A 23,961-nucleotide genomic window follows, 5' to 3' on the forward strand; every position below is an offset into this window, starting at 1 on the left:
GACCTATATGTAAAATAATGTTTTTAATAATGTTGTTGATTTTCTAAAATGTTACCGGTTTGGCATTAAAAATCCCCCAACCCTTAAATTTGAAATAGATAAAAACAAGGGGTATAAGTTTTCTCTTTTGCCTAACCCCTGCACGGGACCATAACCCATAACCTAACCCAAAGTAATAAACAAACAAAAGAAAAAAGCTACCACCATCCCACCACTTATATTAAAAAATAAATAGAGTGGGAGGAGTGCTCAAGAGGATACTTTGTGTGATATCGACATATTGTTTAAATACAAATCAATATTGGGGTGTTTCTCCACCAAAAGATATGGCCCTTAAAAGTCAGAAACGAAGTTACTTTTTACATACTATCAAAGCTATTACGACGCACAGACTATAATTGTAGAATATAAATACACAAAGCAAATGTCACAATTTGATATTTATTAATGGATTTTAAAAACAAGTATTTCAGGGAGGTAGGTGACAATGGACGCAAAATTAATCTTTTCCACTCTATCTCTCTCAATAGTACCAAAGACAAGTATGTATAAAACAAGGATGACAACATCCATAAAAGCGAAGCACTGAAACGGTAGGACAAACGGACATTAATACTTGTATAGTGTCTGAACTGAATAATCAGAATATAAAAGTATAAGATTCGAAGCAAAATTGTAAGTAAATTTGTTGAAAAACTGCTTGATACAGGATAATGTTTATGGACATACTTACATCTTTAGGGCTTGATTATAGAGTTGCTTCGCTTAAAATATTGTTCTTTGTTGTCCCAGGAATCAATATACCAAATATCAGATCAAACGGATAATTAGATCATATAAAAATTTGTTGTTAAAAAAGTAGAAAAATCAACATGTTTAAAATGGACGTACGGACATTTGGGTAATGATTATAGAGTTGCTACGCTTTCTAAATCGTACCTAACTACTACAGAAATCACCATGCAAAGTTTGAAATCGATAGGACAATTCTAACATGCTTAAATTAACGAATAAAAGCTAACTATCTCGGACGGACGTACGGACGGACGTACGGACGGACGGACGTACGGACGGACGGACGTAGGGACGGACGGACGTACGGACGGACGGACCGACCCTAATTATCGAAAAGCTTCGCTTTTAAAAACTGCAGGTATAAGTCTAAGACAATTGCAGATAAGCTAATCTTCCTCTTCATAATGATTTTTAAAAATTTGGTAATATAAAAAAATAACATTACGTGTAAGAATTCTTTTCCATGCAGTACTGCTTCGTAACCGTTTAATATCCACTGGATTAGAACCTGTTTTCGGCTATACTGAAAAATCGGGGCAAACAAAACTGGTTTTAACCTTAAAATTTTTCCTTTTAATATCCGCGGAAAGCTGTCCATAATTCGCTGCGATAAATAACTATTATTGTACTTCAATCTAACAGTTTTAAGTTACCAAAGACAAAAATAAAAGATGATATTGATTACAAGATTTATTTAAACTCCATTGACCCCCTATCTTTCTTGAATGAAAATCAAATTTCTAATCCTTTGTATTATTGCTATTAATAGATTTATTATTACTTGGATAGTACACCAGATTATCATGTACTCTAATAAAGTGAAACTTGTGGCTAGCTAAGATAACGATCCGCCCCATCTACCCCCTTACCACATCCCCTCCACTTCTACTGGATGAACGACTAATGAGCTCACTAATAATATTAACGACAATTTTTCCCCTGTCATAATATCCATGTATATTTATAATCTACATCCAATATTATTCAGTATTTTAAATCCTAATGAAGATCAATTTAAGATAATCTTAATGCAAAAAAAATAAAAAACAAGTTACTTTAATTTCTTTGGAAGCGATGATTTTTTGCATGCTTTTCTGTCTGTCGGTAAGATATGCTTTTATCAAAAGCGAAACAGTGTATCCTCTTAAAGTACCATCGAACACTAACGCCAAGCCCTTCCCTAAGTTTTTATAAAATAATAAGGGGCGATTTATCTTGGGAGGGTGGAGGTACCTTAAGAAAACTAGTTATGAACCTTCCTGGATCTATGAGAAGCTTCCCAGTAAAGGAGTAAACTATATATGGGTTAACCAGTTAATGAGACCCTTCGCTACATACACTCACACACGCACACACAAAAGACATCATGTTACTTTTATATAAGGATTATTTTTGTTCATATTATCCATATAAGATAATATAAAGAAAGTGAGAAAGTCATATCTTGATGATATTATTATCATATTAGAGAAAGTTCCCCAAAGGGCTTTCTATTGACAAAATAATTCCCCCTCCCTCCATAAAAATCCTCTAAAGTAAACGGAATTTTTCACCAAGTAGTTAGCTGTCTTTTGTAATTTGGAAAAAAAATTTATTTTAATTTAAAATATAAAAGAAATATTTTTAAAATTAAAAATGTATACTTTAATATTAGACACAAAAATCAAATAGAGTCAGCTTTTAAAAATCATAAATGTACAAAAAATTCCGTGTATGGTTGTAATGGTTCTCAGTACCTACCAAAATAATATAAATTGTTATTATAAAGTCTAATCTCTTGCTGTTGATAACATGTTTAGGGATATTTATAAAGATAAATATACGAATTTTAGTGAATAAATTGGTACAATAATAAATAATTATTGGTGATCATATTTTTTTCCTTTTACATGATAAATTATCTATTACTTTAAAAGTTATTATAATTAAAATAGAACTTAAAAAAAGAATTTAATCATAAAATAGTATTTTAAATTGAAATTTTGAATGAATATCAATATAAAAGTGTGTTTTGATTACGATTTTATATACAAATGTTATTGACGTTTTTGCACAAAGATTATATTGTATTACGCTTTTTTTCATAGTATTGAATATATTTCTTAAAATCTATTTTGTGGAGGAGGGTGTCCCAATATTTCTCCTATCCCCCCTTAAAAATTACTTTTATTTTTATAAATAAAATATAAGCTATAAAGCCTTTATCTAAAAAAGGTCCTTAGAGTCTATCGCAAAACCGTTTTTTGAATAAAATATATCAATAATATACTTTCTCGTATTTATTCGAATCCGGTGGATAGGAACCGGTTCTCATCCATACGAAAAAACTATGTCTAGCATCATATTATATCCATCTTTCTACGAATATAAAAATGTACAATCATAAGATTAAAACCAGTTTTTTAGCCGTTGCCTCCGGCACCTCGGGGCTAAAAAAACTAGTTTTAATCTCATAATTGTACATTCTATATCCGCGGAAGCCGTTTATAGTACGATGCGAGAAATAACTATTAGATGTTTTTTTGTGCGCTTTCACACAAAGTACCCTGTTGAGCACTGGTACCCCCCCCCCCCATCCTGTATTTGTGAAATAAATTTATGACATGATAGTTTTTCATTTGTTTCTTTATTCTTTTAGGTTAGGTTCGGTAGACCCACATGGTTAAGGCAACGCAGATACAAACCCCGTAGGGTTAGAGCCTCACGCAGGGTTTAGGTACAGGGGACAAACATTCCCCCTTATTTACGATTTATTTTTTAAAAAATGATAATTCAGATGGGTTAGCAGTGCTCAACATTAACTTTGTGGGATGTAACCATTATTTACTTTCAGAAATTGTGGCATTTTTGGTTTGTTTTGGGATCGATTACATTTTGTGACATAAAATGGGTTTTATCACAGGAATAATATAAAAATCTTAAATATCTATAACACGCAAATTATCCTATTATATAAAGTAATAAGTGGTTTTTGTCTGTCCCAAAGTATCTCGCTAACTGCTGAACCGATATTGTTCTTCTTTACAGTGAAGCTTCTTATAGGTCCTGGGAAGGTTTTAAACTATTTTTGGGGAGGGTGTCTTCATCTCCCCCCCCCCCAAAAAAAAAATATTTTTTACTATTTTGAACACAAATTTAAAATGGTGTGGGGGTCGATTTTTCCCGTCCAACCTTAGGGGCCCCTAGAGGCTTCTAGGGGCGTAGTCACTAGTTATATATAGTTTAGCGTATGTCATTGTCTGTCTCTCTTACAATATTCTTTGTATTGGGCTGTTAATTTTACTAGTCCCAAAAATTTTATATTCTTATTCGTTGGCCTAACATCTTCGGGGACTTTTATTGAATTTTGATTGATTGGTTTATTAAGTTGAGTGATCAACCGTTTATAACTGCTAACTTATATTCAATTTCTATGAAATAACCTTTACAATGTAATTTGAATCTTAATATTTAAAATATTTAATAATGATTTTTATATATTGATATTGTGAAGGGGGTCCCAATGAGGCCATAGTAGTGTCGGGTTGTTTTCACTCAAAGCCTAAACTTGTGGTAGGTTTCTTTTTTTAATAGCGAAGCTACTGTATAATAATTCAGTTACATGTGTACGTCTGTACGTTAAATAAGCCTACATTTTTATTTTTCAATAGCGAAGATACTCTACAATACAATCCTTTAAGCCTACACTTTTATTTTTCAATAGCGAAGCTACTCTGTAATACAATCCTTTAAGCCTACACTTTTATTTTTCAATAGCGAAGATACTCTATAATACAATCCTTTAAGCCTACACTTTTATTTTTCAATGGCGAAGCTACTCTATAATACAATCCTTTTTGTACATCTGTACTTCAAATAAGACAAAAGTAGAGACATAGTGCTTTCATTCAAAGCCTTAAGCTTGTGGTATGTTCCTTTTTTAATAGCAAAGCTACTCTATAATCCAATCCTTTTTGGTACGTATGTACGTCAAATAAGGTCATAGTAGTGTCGGGTTGATTCTATTTAAAGCCTAAACTTGTGGTAGGTTTCTTTTTAAATAGCAAAGCTACTCTTTAATCCTATCCTTTTTGTATGTCTGTATGTCTCTACCTACTACGTAATAAGTTCATAGTACATATAAAAATTGCCTTGTTCCTCCTAGCCCTCCATCTTGTTATACTCTGTGTTTTAATTAACCATTATAAAGGATAGAAAAAAATTTTATTTCAAATAAATAGTTTATTATATTCACAAAAGCTAATTGTCAAAATTTAGGTTGGCGGCTGGATTTTTGTATGTTTATGTATTCAGAAGTACAAAGACTGCCTCTAAACTTGAGCTCATTTATAGACATTTATTTCCTATATTGATCTAACTTGGATCTTGAAGCAATTATGCAGGCCGTTTTGTAAATGTTAAAAATTGGAAGATTCTATTAAACAAAAGTTGCCACAAATAAAGGTATTAATCTATAATACAAAGTAGAACGATGTCTGTCTGTGTGTTTGTGTGTTTGTCTGTTTGTAGCGAAGGATCTCGCTAACCGCATAACCGATCGGGTTCTCCTTAACAGGGTAGCTTCTCATAGGTCCCAGGAAGGTTTATAACTATTTTGAGGGAGGGTACCACCACCCTCCCTAGAGAAATTATTTTTTTTTTAAATTTCTCAATTTTAGAAAGAGAGTTCAACGAAAAACAAACATCAAACGTAAATTTTACTTTTTCTTTTAAAATCTAAAATAAGAAATTGAATTACTAAATTCGACTCTCTCTTCCTCAAGTGCCCCTAGAGGCCTCTAGGGGCGTAGCCGCTAGTGATATTATAAAATTTAGGTCGGTGGCTGGATATTTGTATGTCCGTGTGTTCAGAAAGTACAAAGACTGCCTCTCAACTCGAGCTTATTTATAAACATTTATTTCCTATATAGATCTAACATGGATCTTGAAGCAATTATATAGTCCGTTTTGTAAATGTTAAAAATTGGAAGATTCTATTAAACAAAAGTTGTCACAAATAAAGGTATTAATGATATTATAAAATTTAGGTTGGTGGCTGGATATTTGTATGCCCGTGTGTTCAGAAAGTACAAAGACTGCCTCTCAACTTGATGACCCTACAGGTAAATTATAATTTTTGGTAGCGCAGCTATTCTTTAGCTAGACTATATCCATACATCCGTTTCATAGGATTAAAGAATGAAAAAAAAATGATTTCTGCTCTTGAACTTGGCTTTGTTAATATTCCTGATGCTATTGGGTGATTTTCAAAGAACCAATTAAACTTAGTTGGTACAGGGTCCGCAGGGTGGGGACATTTAACCCCAATCCCCCTCTATTGTTTTACCCTAATCTATGAATTTCGACATTTCCAGGTTGCATCCCCTCGGGTGTATACAGTACATGGAGTTCCTCTTTCTGATACTGGTATTATTATATTAATTATTACAGGTTGCATCCCCTCGAGTGTATACAGTACATGGAGTTCCTCTTTCTGTTACTGGTATTATTATATTAATTATTACAGGTTGCATCTCCTCGAGTGTATACAGTACATGGAGTTCCTCTTTCTGTTACTGGTATTATCATATTAATTATTACAGGTTGCATCTCCTCGAGTGTATACAGTACATGGAGTTCCTCTTTCTGTTACTGGTATTATTATATTAATTATTACAGGTTGCATCTCCTCGAGTGTATACAGTACATGGAGTTCCTCTTTCTGTTACTGGTATTATTATATTAATTATTACAGGTTGCATCCCCTCAAGTGTATACAGTACATGGAGTTCCTCTTTCTGTTACTGGTATTATCATATTAATTATTACAGGTTGCATCTCCTCGAGTGTATACAGTACATGGAGTTCCTCTTTCTGTTACTGGTATTATTATATTAATTATTACAGGTTGCATCTCCTCGAGTGTATACAGTACATGGAGTTCCTCTTTCTGTTACTGGTATTATTATATTAATTATTACAGGTTGCATCTCCTCGAGTGTATACAGTACATGGAGTTCCTCTTTCTGTTACTGGTATTATTATATTAATTATTACAGGTTGCATCTCCTCGAGTGTATACAGTACATGGAGTTCCTCTTTCTGTTACTGGTATTATTATATTAATTATTACAGGTTGCATCTCCTCGGGTGTATACAGTACATGGAGTTCCTCTTTCTGTTACTGGTATTATTATATTAATTATTACAGGTTGCATCCCCTCGGGTGTATACAGTACATGGAGTTCCTCTTTCTGTTACTGGTATTGCCCAGGTAAACGCTTTTTATAGTGCCTATAAAAATGACTTCATACTGGCCCAAGATTGGTCAGTTAAAATTTATACTGGCCTGTCATTTGTAATTTAGTCTGTGTGTTGGTCTATCATTGGTCATTTGTATTGTATGAAGTCAGTAGTTAAAGGCTCTATAAACAGCTTCTGTGTGGATTTGTAGGGGAAAAAAAGTAAATGGATTATGAGAAATATCTCTCTTAAAACTGTTTGCTAGGACTAGTGTCACATGTCTCTGACTCTACACTGAGAATACATAAAATTAACTCTTCTGTTGATTGAAATTAATGGTTGAAACGTTTGGACACTCAACTTATGAACTAACCAAGCAAAATTTAATCAAAGTGCCAAAGTTTTTTCAGCCAACGAATAAGAAATATTATTATAAAACATTGGTGACTACTGAATAAACAGTCTAATGTTCTCTCTCTCTCTCTCCCTCTCTCTCTCTCTCTCTGCTCTACAATATGAAATTTATGAAATTAGTCAAATGCTGTGACAATGTCAAAAAATTTATTTAATACTTATATTTGCGGGAACTTTTGTTTAATGAAATCTTCCAATTTTTAACATTTACAAAACAGCCTACTTTATTGCATCAAGATCCATGACAGATCTAGGAAATAAATGTCTATATATGAGCTCAAGTTTTCCAAAGGATAAATGTTTAAAACTCATAGTGCTCCAAAAATCCGTAATAAACTCTCATTGACCAGAACGATAAGACCCATTATTTTACTGTATAAAGAATGAATTAATTTTTTTATTTCATGTTGCTATTTGAATCATATTGTATTAAATTTCTATCCATAAAACAGAAAATTTAAATTTATAATATAGTAAATAAAAGAAAACTTAGTTTTAAAATAATTGGACACTAGCGATATGTGCGTAATGTGGTCAGATATTGAACTAAAATTTAACAGTTAACTAAACATTCTAACCCTTTCAGGACGATAATTTGAAATAAAGAATATTAAGATCCTAAATTAGTTTAAAGAAAGAAATCGCCAGGGAGAAGATAATGGAAGTATAGGGTTAATAGTCAGAATTCAGATAACCAAAAGAAAGTAAATAAAACATTGAATAAACCTAGCCAATAGCGAGATAATTATATCGAGCCCAACTCTAGTACTAGAATATTAGCTAGAATCTAATAAAGGGTGTGCAAAAAAAATGCGTAGATTTTTAAAATTCAATTTGCGCGGCTTGTGTTAATAGTAGAATAATGTTACGCATACCGTTAGAACCGCTAAGAAGTCTTTTTTTAGGAAATATTAAAACGATTCCTGTGCTACGCATAGTTTAGGAGCTACGTGTTATAATGTCCCAACTGACGTAAATCTACGCATTTTTTTGCACACCCTTTAGTAGATACTAGTTTGTTTATAGTCCAACTTTAAATTTAAGTTCTACATATCTATTATACCTTTATTGTTATATATTAACCCTTACAGATCGGGCCCCTATTCCCACCTTAATAGATCGGGGGGGGGGGGGTCATATTGACCCCCCCCTCTATCTCGGCTCCTGTTACAGTTAGAGACATAAAAATTTTTTCTGGTGGTTCATGTGTATTTTTAGAGAAAATTACTTTTTCTAGTCATAGCGGTCAGACCGCTCCTTAGCCGCTTTTTAGCGGCCAGCCGCTAAATATTAAAACAGCTGTAGAGCGGCCAATTTTGCAGCTAGGATGACCAAATTTTAGGACGAACTTTTATTTTTCATAAAAAAAAAATACTTTTTCAGATCATCGCCAAAAAACGGCAAATAACGGAAACCGCCATTTTCGGCGGTTACGGCGGTAAAAACGGCGGTTGGCGGCGCCAATTAATATTTTTATCTGTTTACTGTTGCTCAAGGATTTACCAAAACAAATTTTAGGCCTCTAGCTGTAATAGAAGCCACGATATTCATGATATATGTCTGTAGTAAAAGCCGGACAAAAATCGGTCATAAAGTCGATCAGGGAGCGGTCAAACGGTCATAACACCACTTTTCTCAAAAGGTCATTGATATCTAAGTATTCACCAAAAAAATTTTAGGTTTCTACCTTATAAACAAAAGTCATAATGTAGAAATTAAGATTTATTTAGAATTTTTTCTAAATTTGGTTCCACCTAACCGACTTTGACCGGATGCCACGACTGACACAGACCAGATATCCTTATAAGATCAACTCTTGCCGACGTATAATTACTAAACTTAAAAAGTCATGAAGTCACAACTCTCTATCTTACCTACAAAAAAAATGACATTGAAAAAACAGAGGGGGGGGTCAATATGACCCCCCCCCCCCCCCCCGATCTGTAAGGGTTAAACCTGAAATATTTATGTTTCAGGTTAAAATAACAAGTAATAATGAAGAAATGCTACGCGCCGCCGTGGAACAGTTTATCGGTAAAACTGACAAGGAGATTCAGGTAGCTACATCCAACACCTCTATTTCAAGAAGAATAAATTGTGGCGGTGGGGCGAAGAAAGTCGACCCTTAAATTTCCGGTCTATTTCAAAAGGGAATTTTTAAAAAATGAGGCAGGAGAAATTTATTTACTTGGGATGGATATAAACCTTCCCTAAACATAAAAGAATCTTTTCTGTATAGAAGAACCATATAAGCGGTTAGCGGTTAGCGAGATCTTAAAGTACAAACAAGCACATATTCAGTTACTTTTACATAAGAATAAAGGCAAAATAAAATTAAAGCTTTTTATTGTGCCTATAAAAAAAATAACTTCATACTGACCTACCATTGGTAAATTAAAATGTATACTGGCCTGTCATTGGTTATTTGTATTTATTTTAGGACATAGCTCGCGCGACCCTGGAAGGACACCAACGAGCCATAATGGGGCAGATGACAGTGGACGAAATATTCAAGGATAGGAAGAAATTCTCCACCCAAGTATTCGATGTTGCCTCCACAGATTTGGTTAATATGGGGATACAGGTATAGACTACTTCCTCCATACAAAGTCCTGTCCAAAAATTTTATAATACCGTTTTCTAATTCCTTGGCTTAATTAACAACTTTGGGGAATTTTATTGAATTTTGATTGTTTGGTTCATTAAATTAGATGTCCAGTGTTTTAACCACAAATTGTGATCTACTGAAGGGATCATTGGAAATGAATATCAATTTATCGGCCATTGTCTTATCCCTTTAGATCCCTGCTTTAATTCACTTTGTGTGCCCGCCAGTCTGTCAGTATAAAAGTTTCCTATTTGTAGGTTATTTCTTACACACTGAAAGACATCAAAGATGAAGAAAGTTATATGGAGTCCATGGGACAAGCTAGAACCAGTCAAGTACTGAGGGATGCCAGAATAGGTAAATAGTCGTACTTTTTTTATTCAGCTTAATGTGCCCATAAAAAATGAAGCTATACATTACAAATGACCAATCAAAGGCCAGTAGGCAATGGTATTGACCAAAGGTAAAATGTATACTGCCCTGTCATTGGTCATTTGTATTGTATGACGTCATTTTTTATTAGGCACTATAAGCTGTTTCGTAAATGTGGTATTTTTAATTAAAGGAAGCCTGAAGGAAATACAATGCTCTAACTGCTGAAAGACTGCCACAAGTAGACCCAATACCCTAAATTTGAAGCCTTCAGCTTTTATAACAAAAAAGTTTTTGGCAGATTTATTTTATATTGATAGAGTTTATAATAGAAAATAAAATCTTTTTCACGGTTTTGTGACTTTCTTGACTTACATGCAAATCTTCTTATAGGAGAAGCAGAATGTAACCGAGACAAAATGATTGACACATCTGTTTGTGAAGAAACAAGGTATTATTTAATGATAATCCTTATAATAAAGTAACAGGATGTCTGTACCAAAGGATCTGACTAACCGCTAAACCAATATGGTTCGACTTTACAATATAGTCTCGTATAGGTCCTGGGAAGGTTTTTGACTGCTTAATCAACACCCCTTACTCAAGTGCATCTAAAGGCATAATTTGTTGAAAATTGCTAAATATTTTTTTCTTATACAAAACTCCCCAGCCCAATGAAGAAATTAAGATATAGATTATTAATTTATGTCAATGGCAAGTGGGTTATATTAAGCAATACATTTGTTCCATTAAAAAAAAACCTGTATATAGCGGTACATTATGAGTATTTTTATTGCTTGATAATCCTAAAGAATTATTTCCTTTCAGTGCCTAAAAGTTTCACTTCGTTTATAATAATTTTTATTAGTTTTTTTTTATCAATCTTCCAATCAGTTGCACTTTCCATTAGTTTTACAGACCAAAATGGTATATTAAATGGCATCTAGGGAATTAGGGGCAGTAAAATAGCTTAAACCACCCCAAGGCTAGAATTTGATAAAAAAAATAATCTAAATCCATTCAAGGACCAATGTAAGCGTATAAAATATATTCGAAAAACTTGGATATATCGTATCGTATTATAGAGTTTTTTTCACGAATAATAGAATAAAGATTATGAAATTAATATCAGTTTAATTAGGCTCAGGTTCTCAGCCCCTTAGGGTCAACAAAACTAGACTTATTTTTGTATTTTTAACTTTTTGCTGTCTGCGGAAAGATGTCTATAAAACGATGCGATAAACAATTAATCTAGTACTTATTTATCCAAAACTCTAATGATTATCTTTTTTAGGGTCGCTGCTCGTTTGATTAATGATTCATACATTGAAATGGCCAAAAGAGACTTTCTTTTGAAAAAGGTAATAATTAGGGTTGGGCCGGATATCTGGCCAACGCCGTATATCCGGCAAATTACCGGATAACCGGATATCCGGCATTAGAAATCAGCCGGTTATCCGGATAGTTTCAATATCTGGTATCCGGCTGGATATTGAAAATGGCCGGAAATCCGGCCCAACCCTAGTAATAATATTCTGAAAATGTCAAAATATGATTATCATTTTTTTTAAACAAGGAATTACAACATTCATAAAGGCGAAGCTCTAAAACAGGATAAAGTCTTATATTTGACGTAAATTTGTTGCAAAATTGCTTTTATTACAGTATGCCGACATATTTACAGTTCAGGACTTTATTACAGAAATACTTCGCTTTTAACATTATAATTTTATATTTTTAGTTTTTTTAAATTTTTGGAATAAGGGGAAAGATTTGCTGAAGCTCAACATATTGTCCTAAAAAATGAGCCGTGTGACGTCAATCAATAGTTTCATCTTTTTTGAAGGGGTTCCCTTTACCACTTCTCCTCTTATCCCTTATTTTTATGACGTCACATGGCACATGTTTGTAAACACTTTGTAAAGCTCCAAAAAGAAACACAGCAACAAAAACTGTGTACGGTAGTCTGCAGTCAACTAATATTAATTGAGTTATAATTTTTTTGCAGGCTACCTATGATGTTGAAGTAGAAACAGCTCGTGCAGAGGCTCAGCTAGCTTTCCAATTACAGGTATTAGAGTTATTTATCAAAGGCCCGGGCTAACAAAACTCGAATTAATTTTATGATTTTTATTTTGAATAGTATTGAAAATTCTCTTGTTCGAGGCTATACATTATTTTTCAGTATTGCTGAAAACCGGTTCTACTCCTTTATCCTTGTATAAAAAGTAAGATAATGTTTGTCTGCCTGTCCTTACCAAAAGATCTTGGTAACTGCTTGACCAATATAGCTTTTTCTTTACAGTGAAGCTTCATATCCCTTTATGGTGTCAACCCTTCAAAAAAAATCACCTTCTAGAAAAAAAATTAACTCCCCCCCCCCACCAGTTAAAAAATAATTTCTACCTCTAAAGAAGTAGCCGTTAGGAAAATCACAATAAACAGCATAGTAAGGGTAGTCGGGTGTTTACCCTCCTCAAACTTTAAATACCCTCTTTTAACCTCCTGAAAATAAAATAATTATAGTCCATAATAAACAGTCTTATGTAGCGTTGCGGAGCCGACACATTTTGCTGGAGCCGGAGCCGTAATTTTCGTTAAAAAACGACTCCGGCTCCGGACTAGATAAATAAAGAGATTTGTTATAAATTATAATTTGGTAACTCTGTTTTGTCATGTGATTGTGCAAATGCCCTTTTTAAGTTTTGCAATTCCATTTTTATAAAAAATTTAACTTTTAAAAGTCAAAAATAGACGTGAGGGAAAAATATTTTAGGTTGGAGCCGAAGCCGCACCAAAATCAAACAGCTCCGCAACGCTGGTCTTATGAATTTTAATAAACTCTTGATATTTGATATTTTAGGCTGCCAAAATAAACCAAAGAATTGAGGAGGAGAAAAAGAACATAGACATTATTGAAAGGCTCAAACAGATTGAAGTTCAAGAAGAAGAAATAAAGAGGTATTGATTGATTGATAGACAAATAGATAATTACATAAAATAAAATAAATAGGTATTGATTGATTGATTGATATAAAAATAGATATAATTACATAAAATAAAATTAATTGGTATTAATTGATTGATAGATCAACATTAGAAAGATAGATATTGTGTAGTTACTTAAAAAATAAAATAAAGAGTTATTGATTGATTTATTGATTGAATTAAGCGGATGGCTGAGAAAACGCGAAAGATAGTTCTTTATCGCGCATTTATGTTTGCTGCGAGATAACTGGTCATAATTGAGAATTTGACCATACCAGATTATTATTATTGGGTATCTTTGTTGCAAAAATGAATAAATTATTCGGGGTTATATCAATAAGGGAAAATTTGTTGTCAATTTAGTTTGCTGCTGATAAGAACCTTATCTAATGGCCAGTTTGCTAATCTAGTATAAGGAGAGAGGATGGGAAAGGGGATGGCTGGCGGGTTTCGTTATTTTAGCCAGCTACGTATCACTTTATTATGGTATATTTATGGTTCAACATCCCAGTGAAACCATAATATTTATAATTAGCCGTTTGTCTAATCCCCCTTCACCTATTTTCTTTTTTTTTGGAAATAATCGATACTAGCAATATTTTACGTTTAGGAGACATGCAGAGTTAGAAGCAAGAGTGAAAAGACCTGCAGAAGCTGAAAAGTACAAAACTGAGGTAAAAATACATATATATGTATTTATATTGGCTTAATGGATATAGAATATGTGGATATATTGACAGGGATATTTGTTGTTAAATTGGGTTGCTAATATTTATTAATCAGTTCCTTCATCCAGTAGGAGAAGAGGGGATGAGGGTCTATTTTTACAATGAACAAAGCAGGGACAAGGGACAGTGATTTTGACAAACAATTATTTTTACCTACTTCCCTTTAATTACAGAACAAAACAAGTTTTACGCTGAGAGGCGTACCATAAGATATCCTGTATTTTAGCAATTTCAAATTAAATAATTTGCTGAATCAAAGCCCTTGTGAACAAAACAATTATGCTTTTAAAAGTCGTCTAAAATCTTTCTTGTCTAGGTACTTGCTATCGCTACCAGATATAAAACTATTGAGGAGGCTAACGCCGAGGCTGAGGCTAAAGCACTTATTGGTGAGGCTCAGGCTTATGTCATCAATTTGAAAGGTAAAAGCATAGGACAATTGACGAAAAATAGTCTTCTTACTAATTTTCTTGAAGATAGACTGCCTGCTTGTAGGTATTAGGGGGAAAGATAGGATTGTAAATTTTCAAAACTCATATTTAATCATTCTGTTTTATTGTATCACTTGCTATGAACCGCTGATCCGATTTGGTTCTCCTTTTATAATTCTCATGTTTTCCAATATGGCTTCGAAACCGATTAATATCCGCTGGATTAGAACCGGTTTTAAGGCATAATGGAAAATCATGTATCGTATCGTATTAAATCCAGTTTTCTACGGATTTATAAATTTACAATCATAATATAAAACCAGGTTTGTTAGCCCGTGCCTTCGGCATCTCGGGGCTAACAAAAATATTTTTAATCTTATAATAGTACATTTTTATAGCCGCGGAAAGCTGTTTATAATACAATGCGATATATAACTATTTTATAATTCAAGGAGGATAGTTAGTCTAATCCTCCCTTAAGAAATAATTATTATGCCTCCAAATTATTTACACTGAATTTTAGGTAAATCAGAGTCAGAGAAAATGGCGAAGAAAGCAGATGCCTATAATGAATATAATAGGGCAGCTAAGGTAAACACAATCATATATTATAGAGTAATAGGTAGTATGTTTGTCTGTGTGTGTGTGTAAACACTTTTAATGTGATGGTTTTAGATTATTCAATTTCTAGGTATAAGTATTGAAATAGTTTTAGACTATTTTTATGGCCCATCTCTGCCCCTTTGAATAAAAAGATTGCGTGGATGCTAGGTGCCTAGCATAATTAAATGAAAAACTTTAAATCAGAAAGTTTTAAAAATTTTCAACTTTACAGGTTGCCATGTGGATGGAGACGATACCTGCTCTGGCAGCTGAAGTTTCTGCTCCACTTGGCCAGTGTAGAAGCATCAAGTTAGTATCTATATATCTATCTATCTATCTATCTATCTATCTGTCTGTCTGTCTGTCTGTCTGTCTGTCTGTCTGTCTGTCTGTCTGTCTGTCTGTCTGCTTGTCTATTTATCTGTTTATCTATCTATCTACCTATCTATCTATCTATCTATTTATCTATCTATCAATCTATCTAGGATGGTTATGGATATAGAAGGAAAGCCTGGTGAGTCAGCTGGTCCTGCTGCCCTTACCAAAGAAATTATGGGTAAAATTTTCATAATTATTAATATTTTTAAAGAATAAAAAGCATAACCAAAACTTTTACATTTAAAACACATTTATTATTATAAATCATTATTTATTATTTTTCATTCATAAATTTTACCACTTTCAGACTGTTATTTATCAACATAAAGTCAATTGAGAAGCAGCTTACACTGCCTAATACAATATGACGTCATACAATACAAATGACCAATTATAGGCCAGTGCACAACTACATTGTAATTGAACAATGGTAAAATGTATACTGGCATATAATTGGTCATTTGTATTGTATGAAGACATTTGTCATTATAGGCACTATAAGCTGCTTCGTAATTTGTATTGTTACATAGATGAACCCAGTAATAGTGTCGGACTGATTATGACGTAACAAAAAAAATAGCCAATGAGAGGCCACTATAAATTTTACCATTGGTCAATAATGTCCTCTCATTGGCTAATTTTTTTACGTCATAATCAGTCCGACACTTTTACTAGGTTCTACATAGATATTCATTCTATGAAATGATAAGCATATAAATTAGCTGAGGTAGATTTTTAAAAAACTTTTTGAATCACTGCACAGTGGGCCAGAATTGGCCAAAACGGTTCAAAATTCAATAACTCAAAAACTATTGGTTTTAGAGAAAAAATTGTAAAACATGAAATGTCTATCTATGCAAAAACTAAAAGTTTGCTTATTTGTGTATACTCAGTTTTGGGAGAATTTTCGCGGATTTTTTTTTCAATTACTACTAAACTTCATTTTACAGTTTCAACACCAAAAGAACAATTTCATATTTTTAAATTTTAAGCAACTTTGCTTTTATGTACAATTAACCTCAGACCACTCCTTCATGTGGTTTTGGTGTATTTTTTGCGGATTTTTTAAAAATTACTTCTAAACTTCATTTTACAGTTTTAACACCAAAAGAACAATTTTTTTTTTTAATTTTAATGTACAATTCACCTCTAACCCCTCCTTCATCTGGTTTTGGTGTATTTTTTACGGATTTTTTTAAAAATTACTTCTAAACTTCATTTTAAAGTTTAACACCAAAAGAACAATTACATTTTTTTAAATTTTAAGCAACTTTACTCTTATGTACAATTCACCTCTGACCACTCCTTCATGTGGTTTTGGTGTATTTTTCGCATTTTTTTTAACCTACAGAAATTCATTTCACAATTATTGGTTGAAACGTTTGAACACTCAACTCAATGAAACAACTAATCAAAAGTAACAAAAGCCTCATAAAGTTGAAAGCCAAGGAATAAGAAAACATTTTTATAAAACTTTGGGGACTTGTGTAATAAACACATTGTCCCCTCTCTCTCTGGAAAAAGCAGTATAGTAGTTTGGGAGTGAGGGGACATTGGGCTGTTTATTACTTTAGTCCCCAAAGTCTTATAATAACTTTTTCTTATTCGTTGACTTGACAACTTTGGGGACTTAGTGTCCAAACGTTAAAACCAATAATTGTAATCTACAGAAGGGGTAATTTTGTGTATCATTATTGGGGATGTACATCAAATTATTGGCAATTGTCTTATCCCTTTTGATCTGAATAGTAGTATAGCAATGCATAAGCAACAATTGTTAAAGGCTAAGCTTTTCCATAATTCCGGTCGTTCTATCCGTCAGTTCGAAATGTATAGCTCTTTTTTAATAATTTAGACAAGTTATAATTGTCCTATCGATTTCAAACTTTTCATAATAATTCCAACAGTAGGGTATTATCTAAGAATCTTAGTATTCAATGCGTTTTTACTTTTTAAAGATGCATGTTTTTCATTCTTGTTCATGGACGTGCAAACATTTTTAACTGGGGAGGAGGGAAATACCCAGTTTGAAAAAACTAGACTGAACAAGATTAATAACAAGGATGACAAAATCCATAAGAACCAATATAAATATCTCCACAACTTATATTATTAATTTTTTTATCCAGGGATCATAGGGGATAAGACAATGGACGGTAATTGATAATGATATTAAATTAACAAAGTTCGGGGGGAGGGAATAGGAATGTTAAATACACAAATACCAAAAGTTTTAAACTTATTCTTATTTATTCGCTGAATTAAAAACTTTGGGTACCTTTATTAAATTTGAGTTCTATAAAAGCTTTCTAATTTTTCAACTAATAGGTAATTTTTATCTACAGAAATGTTAATCTTGTTTGTCTTATCCATTAAGATCCCTGACAAATTTACCACAGGGTTGAATAACATTATTGATAAGGAATTTGGGACCAAGCAACAAAATTCAATGAATGGTTTTGAGCCAACAAATAATATCACGGGGTTATAAAACTTTGGGTACCAGTGTAATTTATGGTTTCATGGTCCCTTCCTCCCTGTGTTTGCTTAAAAACGTTTAAGTAATGATGCCCAACAAACAGCAACCCATTCCAACTATACCTAGTATGAATGCACCAACTTTGTCTGCAAGTTCCAACTATGCACTGAACTAAGTTGCGCCTATTTATGGGCCAAGGCATTCACCCTCTTTCATTATTAGTGTCATGTATCAGACATAGCAGCAGAAGGTAATATTTTTAATGTCATTAGTATAACATGTTGTAACAAGAATCGAACACACAGGCACGCTATCATATACGACGGGTTTTTAATATAAAGTTTTACAAATGGTAATATTCGTTTGTCCAACCGTTTCAGAGAGCTTCGGTTTATGGATGTTGTTATTCTTGTTAACATAAAATTAGTTATTTCTGCGAGAGAGTGAGAGAGAGAGAGAGAGAGAGAGAGAGAGAGAGGAAGAAAGAGAGAGGACGAAAGAGAGAGAGGAAGAAATAGAGAGAGAGAGAGAAAGAGAGAGGAAGAAAGAGAGAGAGAGGGAGAAAGAGAGAGAGAGAGAAAAAGAGAGAGAGAGAAAGAGAGAGAGAGAGAGAAAAAAAGAGAGAGAGAGAGAGAGAGAGAGAGAAAAAGAGAGAGAGAGAGAGAGAGTATACGAAATTGTCACATTTATACATATAATATTAGGTTTATTCAATAAAAAATGCGCCATGCAAATAATTAACAGACGTAAGAAATTGTAGGTTTCAAAATTCAACCAGCAAATTTTAAAACTTTCTAGAATGCACGGCTGCAAACGGCTGCAGCTAATATTTTCTCCTGGCCTATAAATGAGCTAAATTTTATGAGAGTTAAGATCCCAGACCGTCCAAGTCTGTCCAAAATTTTCTACAAGCTTTGAAAGTTGACCTATGCTTAAAAATAAGCAAAATTTTAGGAATATTTTTTATATAATTGATTGTTTAAATACGATTTTATTTATTTATTTCTAGTTTTACTTTCATTATCGGATGACAATTGTTATAACGTTTATCTGAAGCTTGATTTTTTGAAAATCGGCCATCATTATCCTGAGTAATCAATGTTTGAAGATGGGTTGGTAGTGGTCAAAAATTACCTTAAAAAATGCGACCCTACTCTACTTTGTTAGGCACTGGACACACTCAGAAATACACCTGGACCTTAAAAATATCATTTTTAAAAGCCCTAATGTATGTAATTTAGTCATATAAAGAAAAATATATAAATACCAAGAAACCAAATACCCCCCCAATTTTTGTTTTTTGACACCTGCTGGCCCACTGTGCACTGGCTCACTAAAATCAGTAAGGCTCACTAAAATATTTTTGAAAAATCCTCCAAACTCGTATGAAAAATGTACAAAAAGTAAACAAAATCTTATGTTAATAACCCGTTTATGATTTTTTTTGTAGATTTTTTTATTCGATTTAGAAGGATTTTTCACCAAAAAGTTTTTTTTTAAGAATCCACTGGTTTTAATCTTATGATTATATTCGTAGAAAACTAAATATAAAACATTGCGATGCATAAGTTTTCAGTAGGGCTGAGGACTGAGCTTGATCTTTAAATCGTTTTTATGGCGCGCTGAATCGGGGCGATTCAGAGGTGAACCGTAGGCGCGCTGGTGGTAAGCAACAGCGCACCTGATTTTTAAAAGATTTTCGGCGCGGTGTTGTTAAATCGCTTGCGCACTCACTAAAATATTGATCCGCGCCAGTACAATTTTATTACTTAAGCAGTGTCAGTAAGGTATTTTATATAAAATACCGTGTCAGTATGGTATTTTATATAAAACATTAATATATAATTTATTTTAAAAATAACTATAAAAATGTTTTCACGATAGTTTTGCAATAAAATATTAAAGTAATTTTTAAAAAATATTTATTTATTAAATAAATCACCCCGATTTGATTCGGCAATGCCACTTGGTGAGTGGCATTGCCGCGCCAGTACTGCGCCACTGGGCGCGCTAAATCGCCCATGCAAATTCGATTTAAAGATTGGTATTTAATAATTTGATGGTGCGCTAAATGAATCGCCCCGGTTTAAATCACCTATAAACGATTTAAAGATCTAGCTCTGGTTATAATCCAGTGGATATCAATCGGTTTCGAAGCCATTTTTCAGACTGCTAACTTGCATTTAAACTCAACCTAGACATTTAATCATGATAGCTTTATTTTAAGATATAATGTCCTCAATCCCTGAACGAGTACAAGAAGCAACAAGTACACAAATATATGATTCTAGCTCAGGTTTATACTTTTTTTAATCCTTATAATAAAGTAACAGGATCTCTGTCTGTTTGTGTGTGTGTGCCGTAGGAACTGCTGAACCGGATCTGGGTTACATTGTAGCTTCTCTTCGGTCCTGGGAAGAATTGTTTTGTTAAAATATTGATATAAATCTAGTAGGAAGGAAGGGGCTGGATGATGGGGACCAGCTATAAGTTTCACTTTATTAAAGTACATGCTATTCTGGTGTAAGATCCATGTAATAATAAATCCATTATTCTAGGCAGTAACATGGAGTTAAAATCTTAATCTTCAGACAACAAAAACCTTACTACTTTACACATTTTATTGTAGGTAGTAACATGGGGTCTACCAGCACCCTGGGATCAACAGGACATGGTACTGGCACATCACCAAGACATCTGGTCAGACCTACAAGGCTTCAAGTTAAATAGAGCACATGTGTCTTCAATTAACATTGCCAGTAGGGATTAGAATCTGCTGGTTTTAGAACCAGTTCTGAGCCATAATGAAAAATTATGTATCGTATCGTATTATAGACACTTTTCTACAAATAATAAATGCAAGTTTTGTGTTACCAGGCTTCGGCCCCTTGGGGCTAACAACACTAGTAATATTCTTACATTTTTCATTTTACTATCCGCGAAAAGCTGTCTATAATACGATGCGGTAAATGACTATTCTTTGTAATATTTTTTGTTGCTGAAATAGGTTCCTAAAAAATACTATCAATTAATTAAAATTTTTGTTATTAAATAAAATTTTATGATTGTAAGATTTTTTACAAAAATAATGGTGAATTGTTTTTAGATCACCAAATTAATTTATATTTACTTTCTGTAATTTGCTTACTTAAATTTCCTTTATTTAAAGATTTCTAGAAGTTTAACTTTTAATATAAAGAACTAAGCGTTTAAATATAAGACGTCCAATTAATATTATTTTTAAGATCATAGATAAGCTAAAAAGTAATAATTACTTAAACATTATGGCATTTTTTACTCTTTTAATTAAATAAGTAATTGTAATAGTTATATAGCCCAGAAAAAATATTATGGGTCAAATCCTATAAAATTTATTAGACTAACCAATAAGACCTACATATAAATGGATGTAGAATATACGTGGATATTATGACAGGGGGCAAAATGGCTTTAATTTAGCTTGCTAACATGGCAGATTAGGTCTAATTTGTATAATGAGCTTAGAAAAAATGATCATAACAAGAAAATTAACGTAGAATTTTGAAATGTTTGTAAATAATTGAAATTAAAGAAAGAATATTGTTAATTTTGTAAATATAGAAACCCATATCTTTGCTTGATTGTAGATTATAATTATTAATTGATTGCTCATAATCTCTAGTCATTTTTATACGTGTAGTCCTTTAAAATATTTTTAAAAAGCTAAGCTTTTTTATGAAAAGGGTCTTTATGTACGTACGTAAAAATTATCTCTTCTAATTGATTTATCCAAGTTAGAATTGTCCCATTTATTTTAAAATCTGGTACGATTTAAAAAGAGTACCTAGGAACTTTGTACCAGAAAGACTATTTGTCTATTTTTTACTTTTTTAACAACAAATTTTTTGTATGGTATAATTATCCTATTTATCTGATTTTTGGAACATTGATTCATAGGACAACAAAGTAGAATATTTTAAGCAAAGCATCACATTAAATTGAATCCTGTATCTACTCAATTTTGCAGCAAGTTTAAATACAATTATGTTTATAAATTATTATTCTGCTTATAAAGTTTTGAAATATTATACAAGTTTTCATGTTTGTTTGTTCTACTGATTTATTTTAAAGTTTTGCTTTTAAGAATGTTGTCATCCTTGTTTATTTAGTTTTAATATGTTAAAGATAGTATGGCTCAATATTTTCTACAACAAATATAATCAATTTTACAATTTTAAGTTTAAAATGGTATCCTTATATTAAGAAAATTAGCCATTTTGATTAATTTTAATTAGTTATGTTTGTAGTAAAATTTAATAATAAAGAAATATGTCCCTGCATTAGGAATTTTTTTAATTGCTAAAACTTTAGTTGATGTGCTAAAAACAATATTATGTGCCAAATTTTTTGCTATTTTCATTTTTAAAATGTTTAATTAATTGATAATATTAAAAAATAAAGAATTTTCCGCATAAGCAATTTTTGACAAATAAATTTTGAATAATTGTAAAAATTTTCAATCCTAATGAAATTCTTATATAAAAGTAAAAGGATGTGTGTGTTAGTATGTGTCTGTTTTGGAATGTAAGTGTATGTCTGATAATTACGATCCAAAGGGCTAAACCTCCATGGCTCAAGCTTAACTCCAAAGACAACTTAACATTTTGCTGTGAGTTTTGACACCTATAGAGATCTTATTGGAAAAGATAATGTAAAATTTATCAACACCCAATGATGATACACAAAATTGTCCATTAAGTACGTAGTTGAAAATTATTTGTACAAAAACTTGAACCAATCAATCAATTCTCTCTTCCTTCTGGTATCACATTCAGGGAGTAAGGGAGGGGACAATGGATCGAATATTCAATTTTGGGAGTCTCAGACTTTGGGTACTGGCTTAATTTGAATGTGCTGGAATTGGCTGATTTTGGGTACTAGCATATCATTGATGCTAACTCGCTGAGTTAGTTTTTAATATAGCAGACAGAAAAATTTGTTATGAGATGGCTGGTTTTAACAATTTTTTTCCTCCAAAAAATTAAATTTCATTGATAGAAACTTTATTGTAATATTTATGTAATAAACAATCTAAGAACCCTTAATTTTAATTCTTGTTTTTAGTTGCATTTTAGCAGGGTTCGGAAGCCGCGCCTCAGCCGAGCATAAGCCTCAGTTTTAAACCTGCTTGTGAGCAGAAAAAAGAAATTTTTGAAAGAAGGATTGTCTACTAAAGAGACAGTTTTATACTTCCAGCTAAATTTTATAGTGATAAAATGACGATTTCACTTAGGCTTACACGCAGCTTACGCGCGGCTTCCGATCCCTGCATTTTATGATATGGGGTGAATGAGTTCCAGGAAGATTTTTCTAGTAATTAATTACAGGATGGTTACGTCAGTCTGATGTACTGGTAATCTAATATTCAAATAAATCTTTTTTTTCTTAGAATTTTTTTCTTATTTTATAGTAGGGTGGGTCCATTTCACCCTTTTTTTAGATTTTACTGTTATCATAAGTTGCGGAAGTCATATATATGTTTGATAAGCCCCATTTAAGTTTCAAAAGTTTTGCTCTTAGTTTGAATAAGATCTCATTAAGTACCTAAAATCAGCTGATTTAGTCAAAAATGTTCATTTTTGTAGGTTATTTGAATATCATTTCAGACTGAATCAATATTTTTCAAAACGGTTTTCAGATCTGTAATCAGCATTTCAATGCGGTCATTTTGATATGCAACATGCCTGTGTTTGAAGGAATTTCAATTTTTAGTTTTTAAGTGGGCGGGCACATTTGATACCCCCCTCGCGCCCGTTGTTTTTAGATTAAAAACCTCTTTCAAGTTTCACAGGGTTTTATATTGGCCCAGTAACCCTTGCCAATGTCTTTTAATGTAAAATTCCAAAATCGACCCACCCTATTTTATAGTATTCTGAATTTGATTGACACACCCTTTACAATTTT

General features: G+C 32.4%; 1 protein-coding gene across 1 annotated transcript; it reads left to right on the forward strand.

The window, feature by feature from the left end:
• The first annotated feature begins 3,614 nt into the window (after positions 1–3,614).
• Positions 3,615–22,510, forward strand: LOC145332033 (flotillin-1-like). Its single transcript, XM_080176941.1, has 18 exons — positions 3,615–3,695; positions 4,287–4,347; positions 5,823–5,897; positions 6,986–7,048; positions 9,408–9,488; positions 9,872–10,015; positions 10,297–10,396; positions 10,805–10,862; positions 11,706–11,772; positions 12,420–12,482; positions 13,275–13,372; positions 14,010–14,073; positions 14,444–14,549; positions 15,082–15,149; positions 15,394–15,470; positions 15,647–15,717; positions 20,246–20,314; positions 20,648–22,510. Exons 1-18 carry the CDS (start codon positions 3,682–3,684, stop codon positions 20,746–20,748), a joined length of 1,380 nt encoding a protein of 459 aa, XP_080033067.1. The 5' UTR covers positions 3,615–3,681; the 3' UTR covers positions 20,749–22,510.
• The last annotated feature ends 1,451 nt before the right edge of the window (positions 22,511–23,961 follow it).

The sequence above is a fragment of the Acartia tonsa genome, chromosome 11 (assembly GCF_053477335.1).
Source record: "Acartia tonsa isolate MP-2025a chromosome 11, ASM5347733v1, whole genome shotgun sequence".
NCBI lineage: Eukaryota > Metazoa > Arthropoda > Copepoda > Calanoida > Acartiidae > Acartia > Acartia tonsa.